Consider the following 16,538-nt stretch of genomic DNA (forward strand, 5'->3'; position numbering starts at 1 on the left):
TTAAGGAACTGAAATAAATGGACTTTTTGATGATATTCTAATGTGGTTGAGAAGCACTTATAGGGACACTGGCAGTGAAGCCATCCTCATCAACATTAATAACAGTAATTTATCAGCTAAAGGAACCTATGGGGCCTTTAATACTGATAGTACAGGGGATCCCAAAAAATCTGGTGGTCATAAAAGGAAAAAATGATTTCTGTGAATTGAATAAATAAAACAAAAATGCTGGATAATGTTATGCAAGTGCCTTTAAAAGAGTGATAATGCTATATATAAACGTAAATTCCCCATATTCTTTATTATTGCGGATCTTGTACGTGTTTTCTATATTTTAAAGCAGAAAATGTTACAGGTTATATAAAGAAATAATCTCTTTATACAGTAGAGTTTATGTTTACATACATTTATGACTTATATATACTGATCCTGGGTTAGAATAGTAAGAATACTGAGTGCGGCTCTGGAGTGTGTGACGTACTGGGTGGTGGAATCGCTATGCCGTGATCCGAGGAGATCCTGGAGGGGCGTGACTAGGTGCCTCACTGATGCCTTGCGACTAATGATATGAGGGGGGCGAGACCAGGTTCTACACCAGGACTGACCTCGGGTGGATGGCAACTGACCCCCAAGGGACAGGAGGCAGAAATGGCCAGGAATGTTAAACTTGGAAAGTAGTGGCTGGTATAATGACTGATACAACAGACACACAGGCAGGCTATTACTGGCGGGCACAACTGGTATCTTGGCAGGCAGGTGCAGGCAGCCACAGCTGATAGGTAGGCAGGCAAGCACTGCTGATAGACTGGCGAGCACTGCTGATGTACAGGACAGGTATACTGGAATACTAGCACTGGGGCCTGAGAATTAGCAAGCGTATTTAAGAAACAGACTAACAATGTTGCACAGGCACCTCCATGTAAATGGAGGTGCCTTAAATAGTGTCTCCCAGCAATTGGCTGGGGACACTTTAGGACGGTGCGTGCGTGACCTCTATAAGAATGCGATAGCACTCGCTCCCTAAGCATAGTTCCCGGAGATATGCACGCCGTGCTCATATCCTGGGCAGCAGCAGAGTAGGAAGGAGAAGGAGGAGCAGGATGTGGGCCATAGCGGTGAGTTAGTCGGCGTCCTTGCCGGGGAAGAGGGGCAGCGTGCAGGGACTTCGGCGCTACAGAGTATAATACAGGATCTAACTCAGGATTAGTAATGTATTACACCATGACTGCACCAGCATAATATTGCGTGCAATAATACAGGATATAACTCAGGATCAGTACAGGATCAGTAATGTAATGTATGTACACAGTGACTGCACCAGCAGAATAGTGAGTGCAGCTATGGGGTATAATACAGGTTGTAACTCAGGATCAGTAATGTAATGTATGTACACAGTGACTGCACCAGCAGAATAGTGAATACAGCGCTGGAGTATAACACAGGATGTAACTCAGGATCAGCAATGTATTGTATGTACAAGTGACTGCACCAGCAGAATAGTGAGTGCAGCTCTGGAGTATGAGGCCATGTTCACACAGTGCGTTTTTTACTGCGGAACCGCAGCGTTTTTGCCGCTGCGGTTCCGCAGCTGTTTTCCATGCAGGGTACAGTACAATGTACCCTATGGAAAACAGGAACCGCTGTGCACATGTTCCTGAATTTAAAAAAAAAAGCCGCGCTGAATAGCTGCGGGAAAAAAGAAGTACCATGTCACTTCTTTTTTCGGAGCCGCAGCGGTTCTGCACCCATAGACCTCCATTGTGAGGTCAAACCCGCAGTAAAACCCGCAGATCAAAAATATATCTGCGGGTTTTATTGCGGTTTGTGGTGCCGAACCGCTGCAGCAGGAAGTGCGGGGAAGCGGGCGGAAGTGCGTGGGCGGAGTGTGGCTGCCCCGATCCCACCCCCCCATGCTCCGATGCCCCCCTCGTGCTCCGATGCCCCCCCCGTGCTCTAATCTCCCCCCCTTATACTTACCCGGCCTCCCGATGTCCGTCCGGCCGTCTTCTCCCTGGGCGCCGCCATCTTGCAAAATGGCGGGCGCATTCGCAGTGCGCCCGCCGAATCTGCCGGCCGGCAGATTCGTTCCAAAGTGCATTTTGATCACTGAGATAGGTTATATCTCAGTGATCAAAATAAAAAAATAGTAAATGACACCCCCCCCTTTGTCACCCCCATAGGTAGGGACAATAAAAAAATTAAGAATTTTTTTTTTTTCCACTAAGGTTAGAGTAGGGGTAGGGTTAGGGTTAGGGGTAGGGGTAGGGGTAGGGTTAGGGGTAGGGGTAGGGTATTTTCAGCCATTTTAACCCTAAAAAACTTCCTAGAAAACACACAGACTCTGCATAGAAAACTGCATAAAAAAAGGATCAAAAAACGCATCAAAAAACGCACCAAAAAAGCACAAAAAAAGGACCTGCGTTTTCTGCCAAGAGCTGCGGTTTCAGTCCTGAAAAAAAAAGGATGGAAATCAGGAACGTGTGAACATACCCTAATACAGGATGTTACTCAGGATCAGTAATGTAATGTATGTACACAGTGACTGCACCAGCAGAATAGTGAGTGCAGCTCTGGGGTATAATACAGTATGTTACTCAGGATCAGTAATGTAATGTATGTACACAGTGACTGCACCAGCAGAATAGTGAATATAGTGCTGGAGTATAACACAGGATGTAACTCAGGATCAGTAATGTATTGTATGTACAAGTGACTGTACCAGCAGAATAGTGAGTGCAGCTCTTGGGGATAATACAGGATGTAACTCAGGATCAGTAATGTAATGTATGTACACAGTGACTGCACCAGCAGAATAGTGAGTGCAGCTCTAGGGTATAATGCAGTATGTTACTCAGGATCAGTAATGTAATATATGTACACAGTGACTGCACCAGCAGTATAGTGAATACAGTGCTGGAGTATAACACAGGATGTAACTCAGGATCAGTAATGTATGTACAAGTGACTGCACCAGCAGAATAGTGAGTGCAGCTCTTGGGTATGATAGAGGATGCAACTCAGGATCAGTAATGTAATGTATGTACACAGTGACTGCACCAGCAGAATAGTGAGTGCAGTTCTGGAGTATAATACAGGATGTAACTCAGGATCAGTAATGTGATGTATGTACAAGTGACTGCACCAGCAGAATAGTGAGTGCAGCTCTTGGGGATAATACAGGATGTAACTTAGGATCAGTAATGTAATGTATGCACACAGTGACTGCACCAGCAGAATACTGAGTGCAGCTCTGGGGTATAATACAGAATGTAACTCAGGATCAGTAATGTAATGTATGTACACAGTGACTACACCAGCAGAATGGTGAGTGCAGCTCTGGAGTATAATACAGGATGTAACTCAGGATCAGTAATGTAATGTATGCACACAGTGACTGCACCAGCAGAATAGTGAGTGCAGCTCTTGGGGATAATACAGGATGTAACTCAGGATCAGTAGTGTAATGTATGTACACAGTGAATGCACCAGCAGAATAGTGAGTGCAGCTCTGGGGTATAATACAGGATGTAACTCAGGATCAGTAATGTAATGTATGTACACAGTGACTACACCAGCAGAATGGTGAGGGCAGCTCTGGGGTATAATACAGGATGTAACTCAGGATCAGTAATGTAATGTATGTACACAGTGACTACACCAGCAGAATGGTGAGTGCAGCTCTGGAGTATAATACAGGATGTAACTCAGGATCAGTATTGTAATGTATGTACACAGTGACTACACCAGCAGAATGGTGAGTGCAGCTCTGGAGTATAATACAGGATATAACTCAGGATCAGTAATGTAATGTATGCACACAGTGACTGCACCAGCAGAATAGTGAGTGCAGCTCTTGGGGATAATACAGGATGTAACTCAGGATCAGTAATGTAATGTATGTACTGTACATAGCGACTGTACCAGCAGAATAGTGCACACAGTGATTCCTCTGTCTATTACAATCTGTAACCTGTATAATTGGGTATATGCTTTAAAAATTGTGATCCTTTTAAAGGTACACTGCAGGAAAAATTCAGATCCACGATAATATTCGATGACCCTATTTAGCACAGATATGATATTGTGTGACTAGTCAGCAAAATATAAAGGTATCAAGTTAACAAAATAGTGTTTGTATTGTTAAAATAATCTGTTTCTTCCCCAAACATGGACAATGTTAAATTATAAACGCATAATCCGCCATTGCCATTAGCTCCACCTATGCTACAAATCATCAATTATATCTTATTTTTCAAAGCTTCCTCCCAGTAGCTTAGTGAACATTTTTGGAAAGAAATATGATTTCTTAATCCATGTGCCTGTTGAAACCTCATTATGTCAAATGATACTGATGGAATGTCATGAAACAGTATCATAAAATACATACAGACATTATTTTGGTGCAATAAACATGTGTTTTTTAAGAAAAACTAAAACCTCTTAACAAACTCACATGTTTATTACTGGCTAAAACATGTTTCTGGAAGTGCCACACCTATATTTTACAGGGTTGGATTTATAATGTATCGAGACATTGAAAGAAAGGCAAAACAAAAGTAAAAAAGAAACAAAATAAAAACAACAAGGATACAATGTAAAAAGTTTCAGATTGGAGGACTGTGACACAATTGGATGCTCAAATTGGCCTTTTACCCATTGGGTTTTGGATTGTTACAAAGCATGGGTGCCTGCAAAGCATGGGTGTGACACTGAAACATGCATCCTTATGGTTTTGCTCCTTATGAACCAGATAACACATGAGATGCAATGAGATTGTTGAGCAGAGACAAAAAATAAATAAAAAAAGATAAAATGAAACTAAAATAGAGAAATATGATTTTTTTTGCAATTTCCTCTTGTTAAGCGTGAAAGTGAAGCAATCTAGTCTAGAGCCTGGCACCAGATTGGCAGGCATTGCATCTAATGTGGCGCGTATCTGGTGTTTTATTCTTTGTTTTACAGTGTCATTTCAATGTAATGTGCTGTTTTTTTGTGTCTTTGTTGTCTCTTTTTTTTCTTTGTCCCCTCAACAGCATTTTGTCCCGGTCAGGCAAGAAGGAAAATCAAGATGCCTCCAATTTGACAGTGCCCATGACTATGTGTCTTTTTCCTGTGCCATTCCCACTCACTCCATCTCTAAGACCACAGGTCAGTTCCATCAACCCTACTGTTACTCGCTCCCTCCTTTACAGCGTCCTGCGAGATTCTCCATCAGAACGAGGCCAACAAAGTCGAGATGCTCAGTTATCAGAGTACCCTTCTTTGGACTATCAGGGGCTCTATGTGACTCTGGTGACCCTGTTGGATCTAGTCCCATTGCTTCAGCATGGACAACATGGTAAGAGATTATTTTTTTTACATGGCAATTTCTTTAGATAGGACCAGGGGTGCACAAGTTGGGTTTAGAATAAAGGCAAGTAATTTTGTATTTTTCAATTTTCTTTTCAAAGGGGTTTGTGGCACGTTTGAAGGTTATTCCTGTGGGATAACTTCACAATCAATATGGGTTTAACCATTGAGACCCCCACCGATCATGAGATAGCATTCTGAATGGAGCGCAAGTTAGGGTCCCTACAGCCAGACTTCCAGTGATCTGGAAGTTAACCACTATCATATGGATAGGGCATAACCTTTAATATTGTTACATACCTTTTCCAAAGAAGAACTTACCCTACTTTTTATGGCGAGTTTTTGGTTTGGAGATTTTAGATTTATCTCTTTCCCTTCGAAAACAGAATAGTTATTTGGGGTAGTCTGTCACCATGATCAGTGGAGGGGGCTTACTTTTATCTCTCAGATTTTAAGGGAATCTGACAGGTGACACGTGCTTCCTACGGTTTGGGCAGCATGTATCAGGAGCATGTACAGTTGAAACTAGATACCATCCACTATATAAAAGACACATCTGCATGTTTTTCTCAATATCTGACATGAAATCAGAGTAAACCTTTCCTGTTTTAGGTCAATTAGGATTACCATAATTATTAATATTTGCCAAATGGCAGAATAATGAGAGAGTGAGATTTTGAAGGCATTTTTATTTGCCTCAGTAGTAAGGGTCAGTAAGTGAGATAACAAGTACTTAAAGTAAAAACATAATCTTTATTGGTATTATACCTTGTATTGTTCTGCTATTTAAAGGAGAAATCCATCAGTGAACGCTTCAGTAGAGTCGTGGGTGTCCTGTCCTGCGGGCATAGCAGAGAGAGCCCTGCATTTATAGCAGGCATAGTGATAAGAGTCCTGCAAGCATTGCCTGGAGAACTAACTTGCATATCCGTCGGGATTCTGTAGGAATTGCTCAGAAAATTCTATAAGCATATCCATGAAAGTCTGACTAAGGCCTTATTCAGACGTCCGCGTTACATGTACGTGTTGTATTCATTTTGTTCACGGCTAGAACATGTACTCATTATAACCTATGGTGCTATTCACGTGTTCGTTTTTTTCCGGCAGCGGATAGCAAAAGCCAGTACAAGTGTGCCATCCATGTGCTGTTCGTGTTTAACATTGCAAAGTATAGGAGAAGCCTTGGAATTTCTTTCTTTATCCATTTGTGAAAAACACTCATGATACTGAGGGTAAAAACGGACACACTGATGCAAAACACTGATGACACCAGTATAATTTTTTATATACGTGTTTAATCACGGATGTGTGAATGAGACCTAAAATAGCTGTTAGAGTCCCGCTTGAGCAGCAATGAGAGTCCTGCAGGCAAAGCGATCATAGTCCCGCAGGAGCAGCGATCATAGTCCTGCAGGAGCAGCGATGCGAGTCCCACAGGCGTAGCGATGAGAGTCCCACAGGCGTAGCGATGAGAGTCCCACAGGCGTAGCGATGAGAGTCCTGCTGGAGCATCGATGAGAGTCCCGCAGGCATAGCGATGAGAGTCCCGCTGGAGCAGCGATGAGAGTCCCGCAGGCGTAGCAATGAGAGTCCCGCAGGAGCATCGATGAGCGTCCCGCCGGAGCAGCGATGGGAGTCCCGCAGGCGTAGCGATGAGAGTCCCGCTGGAGCAGCGATGAGAGTCTCGCAGGCGTAGCAATGAGAGTCCCGCAGGAGCAGCGATGAGCGTCCCGCCGGAGCAGCGATGGGAGTCCTGCAGGCGCAGAGATGAGAGTCCCGCAGGCGCAGAGATGAGAGTCCCCAGGAATTGCTGTGGGAGTTCTTTGGGTAGAACTATGAGAGTCTGATAAGCATTTCTATGAGAGTCCTTCAAGTAATGTTTGGAGAGGTCTTCCAAAATATTCATGATCATCCAGTAGACAGTGCCATGAGCAGGGGCGTAACTACAACAGATGCAGGGGTTGCAATCGCACCCAGACCCTGGAGCCTAGGGGGCCGTAAAAGTCCCTTTGGCCTATAGAAAAAGACTATTGCTATTAAAGATTTAAAGTATTTGGGGGCCCCGTTGGAGCTTTCGCATCGGGGCCCATGAGTTTCAAGTTACACCACTGGCCATGAGAGTGCAGCAGGTTGAGCTGTGTAACTGTGATATCAGTCCCATGGACAGAGCAGGAGTGTGAGTGACCACTCATATTTCACATCCTACCAGGGGTAACCTAAGTCACTACCAGAGCAACATTCAGAGCTGCATTCATAGTTCTGCTGCCTTTTAAAGAAGTGCAGGTCAGATAATAGTTACCCATTCAGAGCACATGTGTGACTCTAAAACATAGACTTTTTAGGAATCATCAAGATTTTGGCTGCAGCTCCAGTCAGGAGTTGAGTATAAAACATGATCAAAAAAGATCAGCTCAGGAACTTGTTATGTAGAGACCCTGTGTCCGGCCCCCCCAGTTCTTTGCAGTATAGCCTTGTAGCGTTTCGTCACATTGTATCACGTTATGTTACATTTCTCTTTTTTCTCACTAACTTCATTTCCCGTTTCCAGATCTGGGACAGTCAATATTTTATACGACCGCTTGTCTGTTGCCCTTCCTGAGCGATGATATATTAAGCACTTTACCCTATACCATGATCTCCACCTTGGCCACTTTCCCTCCCTTCTTACACAAGGACATCACCGAGTATCTCAGTACTTCGTTCTTACCCATGGCGATATGTAAGTACTCTCATAATTTCCTGCTTCTTCGTTACTTTGAGTTTTATTGAATTATTGCCATCACGTAGAAAACGGGTGCTTCTCCAGGGGGTGCAGATGGGGTGCAGATACCCGCAGCAGAGTTGCTGAAGTGTGATGCATAAAGAACCGTAACTTATTTTAACCCTATTTGTAACAGAAGAGTCGCGTCCTTTTACCTCTTGCTTTGGGTATTCAGGAGTTCAAGTGGTATTCTCATCTCTGAGATCCTATCCCTATTGCAGTAGCTTAGGTGTCCATAGTTATGACCAGTAGCAATCAGTTATCACTATATGAGTGGTTGTAAGCATGGATATCTAAGCTCCTGCAATGTCCTGCATATGGGGGAAGCAACATAGCGAATCAGACAAACTATACATTGCTAATATTATTATTATTACACCTACTACATACATGATCTTGTTGATGGGAATACCCATTTTAATACTGCTTGTACTGGAAAGAATTCTTTCATATACTGGTGACGTAAGTGCTGCAGCTGGTGGCCCATAAGCTCTGAAAACAGAACAGTTTGTTTGCCAACTGCTTTCTATATATGTGTCAAAAAGGGCGCCTTTGATATTTTCCCTGCTACGATTGCACTTGGCTTTTGCAGCTGTTTCATGGCACTTGGCTCCTCTGCTTTTCTTGTTTGCAGCCTGTATTTCCAAGCCCCTCTCCTGCTGTAGTTGTCCCCATTAGTCTATGTATGTACCGCCATGTTACTTCTGTGGGCTAGGTCCATAATATTATTTATCTGTCCACGCTGCCACTTTATAGCAACCCTTCTGTAACGTAAAGTTCCACCTTTGAGCAAGAAAATGGAAAATCTGAACACCCTGGAATGTATGTTAAAGGGACTCTGTTACCTGAATTTGGAGGGAACAATTTTTAGCCATAGAGGCAGGGTTTTCGGGTGTTTGATTCGCCCTTTTCTTTACCCGCTTGCTGCATGCTGGCTGCAATATTGCAATCTTGCATTGCGCAGGCGTGTACTATGGAGGACAGAGAATGAACTTCAATCCAATATTGCAGCCAGCATGCAGCCAGCGGGTAAGGAAAGGGTGAATCAAACACCCGAAAACCCTGCCTCTATGGCTAAAAATTGTTCCCTCCAAATTCAGGTGACAGAGTCCCTTTAATGACATTTTTGCTGTTATTTCATTACCAGATGGTTATTTCTGTGTATTTCTATTTTAGTTTTTAACTAACTGGGAACCATCAATGAGCTGCTGAGGACAGATTTGTTATTTTTACTTTCGGTTTTAGTATTTATATGTCAATAAAATTACTTGGGTGATAATGTGTCGCACTGTCCTGAGCGTTCACACAAACCCTAATCAGATTAAAATAAGAGCAATGGTAAGATCAATTGTCATCCGCTTACCTACTAGCTGATGGTTTCCATACAATTGCACAAAGTGAACACGTACTGAAAAGCTTAACAAAAACAGCAAAAAGTGAACAAATGTATTTTTAAAGGGATGGATTTTATCTTTTCTTTTATAGGTCAATCCTCACTTATATAATTTGACATAAGCTGGATTTGTTTAAGGGACTGTAATGATTTGATGGGAAAAAAAGAACACATTATGGTAAAATTGTAGATTAATAAAAAAACAAAACAAAAGGAAAAAAAAACTAATTGGTCGAAACATCAGATTTAAAGGACACTTGTCACAAGTTCAGTAGTACAAGCTGAAATATTAACCCTGGCCCCTTAAAATCGATGTTTTTATCTGTTATATTTGATGGATTTTCTTCCTTTATCATTACTATGCCCATCTTAACGTCTTGCTTGTGAGTGGCGCTCATGTCATGGTATCTCTCATGTACCATGGTTTCGTACCTGACTGGGATCCTGCGGATCATTCTCTTACTCCATTTATATCTCTCCTTGAATGATGATGCTGATGACTTCATGGCTCCACTGATGGGGACAGAACCATCGAGACATCGGACAGAGTGCTGAAATGTGTATAATAATTGTTATAATGTATAGTGATTGTATATAAAGTATAATTGTACTAGCAATGTCTAATTTATAATGTATACAAATTGCAATAATTATTTATAATATATAATTGTATATCATATTCAGTGCCTTGAAAAAGTATTCATACCCCATGAACTTTTTTGCTATTTTTTCACATTACATCTACATCTACGGACATTATTTCTGTCTTTGTGGCTGCATGGTTTGCGGCTGCTGGACAGCCTGAGTACATGTGGGGGGTAGCCTGTTTGTTAGAACCCCACATGTATTCGGGCTGGCTGACAGTCGCAAATCATGCAGCTACGGAGATGGAAACTAAGTCTCCGAGCACATCCAAATACTCGGAGATCACCTGAGCATGCTCGGGAAATCTCGAGTAATGTGCCTTGCAGCGCTGGAGTCCTGGGTTCAAACCCCAAGGACAACATCTGCAAAGAGTTTGTATGTTCTCCCCGTGTTTGCGTGGGTTTCCTCCGGGTACTCAGGTTTCCTCCCACATTCCAAAGACATACTGATAGGGAATTTAGATTGTGAGCCCCATCGGGGACAGCGATGATAATGTGTGCAAACTGTAAAGCGCTGCGGAATATGTTAGCGCTATATAAAAATAAAGATTATTATTATTATTACAAACTAAAATGTATTTTCTTGGAATGTTTATGTGACATCAACACAAAGTAGCAAGTACTTGTGATGTGTCAAGGAATGATACAAAGTTTTATAATTACTTTAAGAATATAAATTTTAGAATTGTGCCATGTATATGTATTCAACCCTCTAGAGTCTGATCCACCTAAATAAAATCCTGAGTGACCAATCACTCCAGAAGTCACATAATTATAATTGCTTCTCACTAATTTAGAATATCATCAAAAAGTTAATTTATTTCAATTCTTCAGTACAAAAAAATGAAACTCATATATTATTTAGAGTCATTACACACAGAGTGATCTATTTCACATGTTTATTTCTGTTAATGTTAATGATTATGGCTTACAGCCAATGAAAAAGTCATTATCTCAGTAAATTAGAATATTTAACAAAAAATACCAGCAAAGGCTTCCTAAGTGTTTAAAAAGTCCCTTAGTCTGTTTCAGTAGGCTCCAGAATCCTGGGGAAGACTGCTGACTTTACAGATGTCCAGGAGTCAGTCATTGACACACTCCACAAGGAGTGTAAGCCACAAAAGGTCATTGCTAAAGAGGCTGGCTGTTGGGGGCATGGCCTGAACGTCCATGTGAGCGGACGCATGACAGAGCGCTCCCGCTGCCAAAGTTAATATTATCCTTATAAGCCGCAGCTGAGCGGCGATTCACAGCGCTTACCGACTGCAGGAGAGTCCCGGGAGTGCGGCGGTGAATAGCGGCGGCCCCGAGGTCGGTGAACATGACCAGGAGGAGACAAAGAGACGCCGGAGCCGGCGAGGCAGGGACCAGCCAAGATGGCGCCGACGCCAGGGAGAAGGCGGAGAAGGACAACGCGGCATGCCAGAAGAGAATGTCGGCGGCGGCAAAGCTCCAGCAGTTTGCTGGAGTGGAAGCCGCAGGGAACACAGGAAAAGCAGAGGAGGACGACGAAGTGGACACAGACACAGAAGGAGAGGAGGAAAGCCCAGCAGAGGAGCAGGAGGTACAACAGGGGAGCAGGGATGGTGACATGGCGGTGGTAGTAGGGGGACCTGAAGATAAGGAGTCAGGAGCAGAGCCCACCCTTAGAGATGTCTTTGCACTGGTATCATCCTGCAAACAATCCCTGACCCAGCAGCTACAGGAGGTTAAAGGGGATACAGCCCAGATAAATGCAGCCCTGCAGAAGATTGACAAACGTGTGGGGGCTGTGGAGGAAAGAGTGAGCACGGCAGAAGACCATATAGTGCAGCTGCAGAAAGCGGAGAGGAAGTTTGCTCAAACAATATCGGAGCTAGCTGCAAAAAATGAGGATCTGGAGAATAGGTCCAGAAGAAATAACATTCGCATAGTGGGTGTCCCTGAAAAAACTGAGGGGAGGAATCCCACGGAGTATATTGAAAGCTGGCTCCTTGAGACTTTTGGTGATGCAGCACTGACAAAAGTATTTGCGGTAGAGAGAGCCCACAGGGTCCCACCGAAACCACCTGTCCCTGGAGCAAGTCCCCGTACCATGCTTGCCAAAATCCTAAACTACAGAGACAGAGACATTATCCTGAGGAAGGCTAGAGACATGACGGATCTGACAATTGGAGGTCAAAGAATTGCTATTTACCCTGACTATTCCGCCCTGGTACAGAAACAACGGATGATGTTCACGGGTATCAAGAGACGGCTGAGAGAACTGGGAGTGCAATACTCCATGATGTTTCCGGCACGACTGAGAGTGGTAGCGATGGATAAGATTCACTTTTTCCAGACGCCGGAGGACGCTACCCAGTGGATAGATCTTAACGCTAAAAAACTTAAAGGGAAAGGAGATTGAAAATGTGGGGCGGGTTGGTCGGGAGGTATCTTAATTCTTTCAAAAAGGGAAAAAAAGAGATTGACTGACAGTACACTGGTAATTGAAATGTGAAGGTTGAAGGGTGGAGTTGGGTATTACTCAGGGAACGCACTGGGAGAGCTGGTGCGGCGGTGAAATATGAGGGAGGAAGGGTGTGCAGCGTACTAAAAAGTTTATTTAGTTTCTTGCAGTTGTAATATAATACAGGTTTAATTATACTGTTCTTCTAAGAATTGCGCCGAATTCTGTTATAAACGGTAGCGGGAGGCGGAAAGAGAAGGTTTAGCAAGAGTGTTCGCAACGGGTGATGGTGCCCCACTCTTGATAAGAGGCAGAATGTATAATATTGGGGGGAGTGGGGGAGGGGGGGGGGTGAGGGTGGGGAGGGAAGTTAGACAGCTCAGAACCGGGAGTATTGACATAACTAAGGATGATGAGCCACATAATAGGGGACCGCTTTAAGATATTGAGCTGGAATGTGAGAGGCCTGGCGGATAAGTCTAGGAGAGCTGCGAGCTTGCAGTATGCGAAGGATCAACGGGCTTCTATGATATGCTTGCTAGAGACGCACTTGATACAGGAGAAAGTGGACGTACTAAATAGACGTTGGATACAGAAAGGGTATCACTCTACCTTCTCGACGTACTCAAGAGGTGTGTCAGTGTTGGTGCCGGTGGGAGTGCAGTATGAAGAGGTGAAAGTGTGCGTGGATGCTGAGGGTCAGTATGTGGTGATACAATGTATATTGTATGGAGTGAGATTGTGTGTTGCGGCAATGTATATTCCACCTCCATATTCAAGTAAGAAGATCAGGGAGGTATTGGAGAGGGTGGAACGATGGGAACCACTGCCACTCTTAATTATTGGGGATTTGAACAATATATGCGATGACTTTTGGGATAAAAATAAGAACACCCAGAATAGGTCGGAGGGGCACACTACAACATTTGGAACCTATGTGCGTGAATTAGGCATGATTGATCTATGGAGAGTCAGACATGTTGGGGAGAGAGGATACTCGTGCTATTCGCCGGCTCATGCTGCGCTATCCAGAATTGATATGGCACTGGGTAACCGCCTGTTGGACACAATGGTGGGGGAGGTGCGTTATCTGCCGAGGGCCCTTTCGGATCATAGTCCAATTGAGGTGGAGGTTAGGTTGTTGGGGACACGGACTACAAGCGGGAGAGAATGGAAGATCCATCCTAACTGGTTACAGAGTATTGACTTGGACGGTATAGGGAAGGAGGTGACGGAATTCTTTGCGTTAAATGATGGGAGTACAGATGCTCTGACTGTTTGGGATGCAATGAAAGCGTACCTGAGAGGGTTACTATTTAGAGACATTAGTAGGTGTAAGAGGAGGACAAGGGAAGCGGAGAGAGTGGCATTGGAAGAGTTGAAAGCCGCGGAGGACGAGATGGTAGTACTGGGGACCTCCGAGGCAGAGAAAAGGTTGAGAACAGCGCAAAATTGTATGGAAAAGATTCTGCTGGGAAAAGCTGAAAGGAAGCGGGAGTTTCAGAGGGTGGCTTATTTTCAGGAGGGAGAAACAGTGGGACACATGCTATCGGTGGTAGCCGCGGCTCAGCGTAGTACCTCATATGTACACTCGTTGGTTTCGGATGGGGGGAGCAGGGTATCTGAAACACCTGATATTATAAAGGTCTTTGCGGACTTTTACGCAGACTTATATTCCTCCAGGGTCAATGAGTCAGCCGGAGATACGGAGACTTTCCTTGAGAGTCTGGGTCTTCCGAAATTGAGTGAGGAGGATAGAGTGAGCCTCGATGCCCCTATCACCGAGGAGGAACTGAGTCGGGCGCTGAAGTCTATGGCCAATGGGAAGGCACCTGGGGTTGATGGGTTACCAGCCGAAATCTATAAAAGTTTGGAGGAAGTGCTGATTCCCAGATTAAAGTTAGTACTGGAGGAGGCTGGATGTAAAGGGTATCTCCCAGCATCTATGAGGGAGGCTATTATAGTGGTTATTCCGAAGGAGAATAAGGATCTGGGGAAGCCTGAGTCATATCGGCCAATCTCTCTGTTAACCATTGATGTCAAACTCTTGGCCAAGGTGTTAGCTACCCGTCTGTCTAGTGTCATTACTAACCTTGTGCATCCGGATCAGTCTGGTTTTATGCCTGACAGGTCTACAGCGGTTAATCTGCGGAAGGCTGCATATGAACCTGCAGCTGAAGTCTGACAATTGTGGCCGAAGGGTTATTGCATCCTTGGACGCCCATAAGGCGTTTGACAGTGTGGAGTGGGGATATCTCTGGCGGGTGTTGAAATGTATGGGTATTGGTCCGCAATTTGTGGCGTGGACTCAACTGTTATATTCACTACCAACAGCTAGAATTAGAGTGAATGGGGAACTTTCTCAGCCTATAAAGCTGGCCAGAGGTACGAGGCAGGGTTGCCCACTGTCACCCCTTCTGTTTGCCTTAGCTGTGGAGCCATTGGACGCCAAGATCCGACAGTCGGATGAAGTCCCTGGGTTCAGTTATGGGAGTGTTGAGGAGAAGATTGCGTTATATGCAGACGACATCCTACTGTTCCTAGCGGACCCGGATGAAGCCTTGAATGGGGCTATCGAGATCGTTGGGAAATTTGGAGACTTATCGGGATTGAGGATAAACTGGGATAAATCGGTCCTCTTTGAGGTGGATGGGGTGGAGGAGAGCAGAAGTGAGCCATTGGGAGAGGGGCGGCTTAGGGTAGTATCCCTTTTCAGATACCTGGGAATATGGATCTCGATGCCAGTTACAGAGTTTCTGTATAGGAATTTGACACCTCTCGTGGGCGCCCTTAAAGCAAAAGTGGATGCATGGAATAAATTGCACTTATCGGTGGTGGGGAGGGTTAATCTAATTAAAATGGTTCTGATGCCCAAATTACTCTACGTCCTACATAACGCGCCAGTTTGGATTCCACGTGGGAAATTCCGGCAGATTAATGCTCTATTTAGAAGTCTGATATGGGGGAGGCGGTACCCACGTATTCGCCTGGAGACGCTTCAGCGACCCAAGGAAGATGGAGGATTGGCTTTACCCAATCCTGAGTTATATTTTCTTGCAGCCCAGAGCCAACATTTAAAGGGCTGGGCACGGGAGGTGTCCTCCAGTGCGGTACAGCACTTGATGGAGAGGGTGACAGACCGACGACCGGTAGCGCAGTGTCTGGAGGATGGTTCCTTGGGAGTATTGGGGAAATTATACCCAACTATGTTTTTGATATATAAATTATGGACCAGACTGCGACAGATTCGGGGGGTTACGGGGCTGACTAAATTTACACCGATATGGTTTAATAATAATTTGGTTGAGTTTGCGGCCCTTGGAGTGCTGGCGGAGTGGAGGGCCAAAGGAATCCACTTGGTGGCTCAGATAGTTCAACAACGAGGATTAAAGTCCTTTTCGCAGCTGCAAGGGGAGTTTGGACTGAGACCGACTGGGGAGTATCAATATGCTCAGATGAAACATGCTTTTAAAGCTCAAAACAGGGGCGGTGGTGTTGAGATCCAAGAGGACATAGTTCTGGAATACGTGTGTGGGGAAGGGTCCACAAGGGGAGTCATTACCACCCTTTATAAGGACCTTCTACATGCATATTTGCTAGACTTCCCTTTAAAAGCGAGAGCGAAATGGGAAAGAGATTTAGGCCCAATGGAGGATGAAACCTGGGAGTCGGTGTTGGAGTCGGTTCCACGAGTGTCGCTGAGCGAGCCGTATAGACTATCGCAGCTGTACATCTTGCACAGAGTCTATAAATCACCGGAAGTGTTGTGCAGAGCGGGGTTGCGTGCTGACTCTGAATGCCCGAGATGTAAGACTGGGAATGCAGGAATATACCACATGATGTGGACATGTCCAAGACTGGTTGCTTTCTGGTTGGTGGTAATGAGCCGTGTGGAAGGGGCGTATAAATGCAGAGTGCCGAGAGATCCGATAGTGTGTATACTAGGACATGTAGAGGAAATTA

At 44.5% G+C, this 16,538-nt stretch overlaps 1 protein-coding gene across 1 annotated transcript in view; it reads left to right on the top strand.

Moving 5' to 3' along the window:
• UNC79 (unc-79 homolog, NALCN channel complex subunit) overlaps positions 1 to 16,538 on the top strand; it is a 305,852-nt gene that overhangs the window by 48,163 nt on the left and 241,151 nt on the right. The window contains exons 3-4 of the mRNA XM_069737139.1: positions 5,034 to 5,338; positions 7,898 to 8,068. Of these exons, the coding sequence (XP_069593240.1) occupies positions 5,034 to 5,338; positions 7,898 to 8,068 (476 nt within the window). The remainder of the gene's footprint in view (positions 1 to 5,033; positions 5,339 to 7,897; positions 8,069 to 16,538) is intronic.

Source organism: Ranitomeya imitator, chromosome 1 (genome assembly GCF_032444005.1).
Source record: "Ranitomeya imitator isolate aRanImi1 chromosome 1, aRanImi1.pri, whole genome shotgun sequence".
In the NCBI taxonomy this organism is placed as follows: Eukaryota; Metazoa; Chordata; class Amphibia; order Anura; family Dendrobatidae; genus Ranitomeya; species Ranitomeya imitator.